This window comes from Topomyia yanbarensis, chromosome 2, assembly GCF_030247195.1.
Source record: "Topomyia yanbarensis strain Yona2022 chromosome 2, ASM3024719v1, whole genome shotgun sequence".
NCBI lineage: Eukaryota > Metazoa > Arthropoda > Insecta > Diptera > Culicidae > Topomyia > Topomyia yanbarensis.
Genome location: NC_080671.1, coordinates 350,473,433 through 350,476,745, shown reverse-complemented (window position 1 = coordinate 350,476,745; position 3,313 = coordinate 350,473,433). Strand labels below are relative to the sequence as shown.

The 3,313-nt window shown below is 40.2% G+C and overlaps 1 protein-coding gene across 1 annotated transcript; it reads left to right on the top strand.

Moving 5' to 3' along the window:
• The first annotated feature begins 1,493 nt into the window (after positions 1 to 1,493).
• Positions 1,494 to 3,076, top strand: LOC131684222 (uncharacterized). Its single transcript, XM_058966913.1, has 3 exons — positions 1,494 to 1,548; positions 1,902 to 2,043; positions 2,103 to 3,076. Exons 1-3 carry the CDS (start codon positions 1,495 to 1,497, stop codon positions 3,074 to 3,076), a joined length of 1,170 nt encoding a protein of 389 aa, XP_058822896.1. The 5' UTR covers position 1,494.
• The last annotated feature ends 237 nt before the right edge of the window (positions 3,077 to 3,313 follow it).

Below are 3,313 nucleotides of genomic sequence, written 5' to 3'. Positions count from 1 at the left end.
CTTCAGATTCCCCTCCCTCAACCCCCTGCGCCAGAAAACAGCTACGCTATTCTATTTCCGAAAGAGAATGACTCTGACGAAGCTTGCGAAGGTACATCATTTGTTTTTCTTGCAGGATCCAGGAAAAGAAAACCATCTATATTTCGCAAACTGCCAAGCAAAGGTCTTAGAATTTCTCCTCTAATAGATAAATTGCGGCTAAAGCAAAAAATTCCGATGCAAAACCGAAATCAATCCCTCCTGGTTTTGGAAATGTACAATCCAAACAAAACATCATTACAGGAAATAATAAAATTTCGACTTCCCCTGAGCCTCAACCAGGGGTAGAGCTATTGAAATTTTCGGAAATTGTTGATAGGATTTTGAAAGCATTCAATATTTCTGAACCATTAAAGAGTATACTCTCAGCGTTCCTCCCAACAATTAAAACATTTTTAGAGCATTGATTGCTCAATGTCCCATCCTTGTAGCGGTTGTATCTTTCGCTAGATAATTCAGCTTCTCAAGTGAAAGATTCCATCAATGTTTTACAGTGGAACTACCGAAGTATCATACCTAAAATTGTTTCCTTAAACATTTTGCTGCATAATTTGAAATGCAATGATTGTGGAGAAGTGCTTCTAGGAATTAAAAAGAACTTCTGCTCGGAAGGGACATCACGTTTGACCAGTCGTTCGATTGAAACACAAAGCGTGTTTTAGTTTATGGATTCAGCGTCAAGCCAGCGCTAATCTATTCCGACAAAAAGTTAGTGTCGGTTTCTGATGAGATGAAGTCGGAACGCACCCATGACTAATAAGTTAGGATTTGTGCTCTTCATGCACAAAAACTGGTTCTACCAAAAATTTCCCCCTGGTGAGAAATTTAGGTGTTTACCCAATTTTTCTCCTTAGGGTGAAATATAGCATAGTTTCTTGGCTTTCCAAAGAAAACAAAAAAAAAAATACAATAAGTGCCATACTTTTTCAATTAGAGCTAGTATTAGAAACAAGATAAGATAAGTATCATGCCAAACAACAAATCACCCCCCCCCCCCCCCCCCAGAGATTCTTGATCATGAATCAAACCCCCGTATATGAAAGTTCACCGTTTTGATAACATGCATTCCCCTACATTTCTATTTCAACCGTGGCATGGTTGCTTTAATCTATGTATCTAATTCGCGTATTATCAAGATTTTTTGACCGTAAAAGTTCGTGGATGTTTCTTAACTTGAGTCATCGAGTGACTAGTATGAAATGCTTAATTTTAAAATGCGATTTTTTTACAAGTTATAGCATAGTCAAAGCTTTGAATTCATGAACGATCAAACGACGTCTGACGGGTCTCGGTTGAACACCCTATTATACACCTCGACATAACGGTCAGCAGGTAGATATGATTACTAACTGACTTCCGAAAACATTAAACCTTCAGTGGTGAAACGATAACACCTAGCTGTTCCTCCAGTATCTTCTTTGCAAGCAGTTTTTCCTCATCACTGCCATCATGCAGATGGTCGAACAGCAAACCGCTACCGCAGCAACGGTCATATTGCTCCTTTTTTCGGTGAGTCTGCGCTTATCGCTCGTTAGCTGGAGGAGCGGGGTGAAATTATTCAAATTAAAAAAAAACTTCGATCATGCTTTGAAAGTGCAACAACGACGAATTGATTATGAGTTCTGAAAAAAAAGTTGCAGATTAGGATGAAAACGATACTCATACTGCAGTGCGAAAAAATGTGGCGGAAGCGCTTATCGCTAGAACAGTGTTTCAGTTCAAGGATGTTTGCCCCGTATCGCGTATTCAATGAAATATAATGCCTTTTGGTGATAGTAACTTAAATACCTAATGGTTTTTATTAAAGTTAGCTATGTTTTAATGAAAAGTGGAGAAAGTTCAAAATGTATTTCGTTTTCTAGATACTGTTCGTGCCATCTAATGCCAGAATTACCTTCGATTTTCCCGAAAAGTTAAAAACGTTAACCTTAATTCACGGCGATGATAACATTATGATGCAATCTCAAGAAAATCGTGAACGATCGCCAATGGAAACCGATGCAGGTGGCTTATTGTTCAATGATTAAACCTAAGAAAAAATAATTTGTAGTTCTTTTTTCTAGATAACGAGGTGATTTCGGTTCGATTGCTTAATAGATATTCAACTCAATTCACATCCGCGACCACAGACTTAGAAAATGTTTCATACGAGAATATTCAAGATTCTCGATACACCGATACGAGCACAAATAAAGCTGTATCTACCGTCACAGAACCTGCCCATGATACTACAGATTCAACTACCTTGAAAACAGAACCTGCCCGTGATACTACAGATTCAACTACCTTGAAAACAGAAACAACACCTATCCCCATTATCGCACCAATAATTCAAGATTCATTTGAGCATGACTGGGAGCACTCTCGAGAAGACATTCCGGAATCATTGGAACCATCGGTTGAAAGATTTACAATGACAATCAAACCCATAGCTTCGCGAACATCCACACAACGACCGCATTCGTCTACTGCTGTGATAGCAACAACCAGCACAACACCGACCATGCCACCCGAAACAAAAAATGTTGGAGAACGAAAACGTGTTGCGAGGAAGCATGATGATTATCACCGACCACCCGGAATCGATCTGAGGCGATTGAACATTGGCAATTTGGACGGATTCCGTTTTCAGGATCTATTTTCTCACAGATCTATTCCCGAAAGCATAGAACAACCGGCTATAGAACATCATCAGGTGCAACCACATGCTAGTTTGAAAACCGGTTGCCCATGTGCTAAACACGGCCGAAAATTTGTCGATTACGATGAAAATGAAGACGACTATCCAGACTACGAGCAATCAACGGACGTTCAATTTCCCCGAATGAAGCGACTTCTTGCCGGGCAAAGTCCAATGCTGGAAGAGAATCTACCAGCAACGGATTTGAGCATCGAGCGAGCCGAACGTATGCAGGGTGCCCTTGAACGGATCATGGGAATAGTGACGATCATATCGCACGTCGACAACTTCATCCAGAAGAAAACCAAACAGTCGATAAGGCGACTGGCGCGTTTGTACGAGAGCAGTGAGGAATAAATGAAAATGTGATAAGAATTGAAGTCTTGCTGTTGCTATGTACATTTGATCGCTGATGACTTGTCCAATTGCTCGTCTTTCCGCACTTTAAGACCATCTATGAGCCTGTCCGGACCAAAGTCTAACATAGATACATACAGTGGAACATGTAGAGATGAGTACTGAGTTAGGGAGAAGCTGGAAACACATTAATTTTAGAACATTACAGCCATATCGCAATACGCACGTAATTCGTTC

Coding starts and splice junctions, on each gene's coding strand:
- LOC131684222 (XM_058966913.1), top strand. CDS start 1,495: ATGGTCGAACAGCAAACCGCTACCGCAGCAACGGTCATATTGCTCCTT. Junction 1,549..1,901: donor TCATATTGCTCCTTTTTTCG/GTGAGTCTGCGC, acceptor TTCGTTTTCTAG/ATACTGTTCGTGCCATCTAA. Junction 2,044..2,102: donor GCCAATGGAAACCGATGCAG/GTGGCTTATTGT, acceptor TCTTTTTTCTAG/ATAACGAGGTGATTTCGGTT.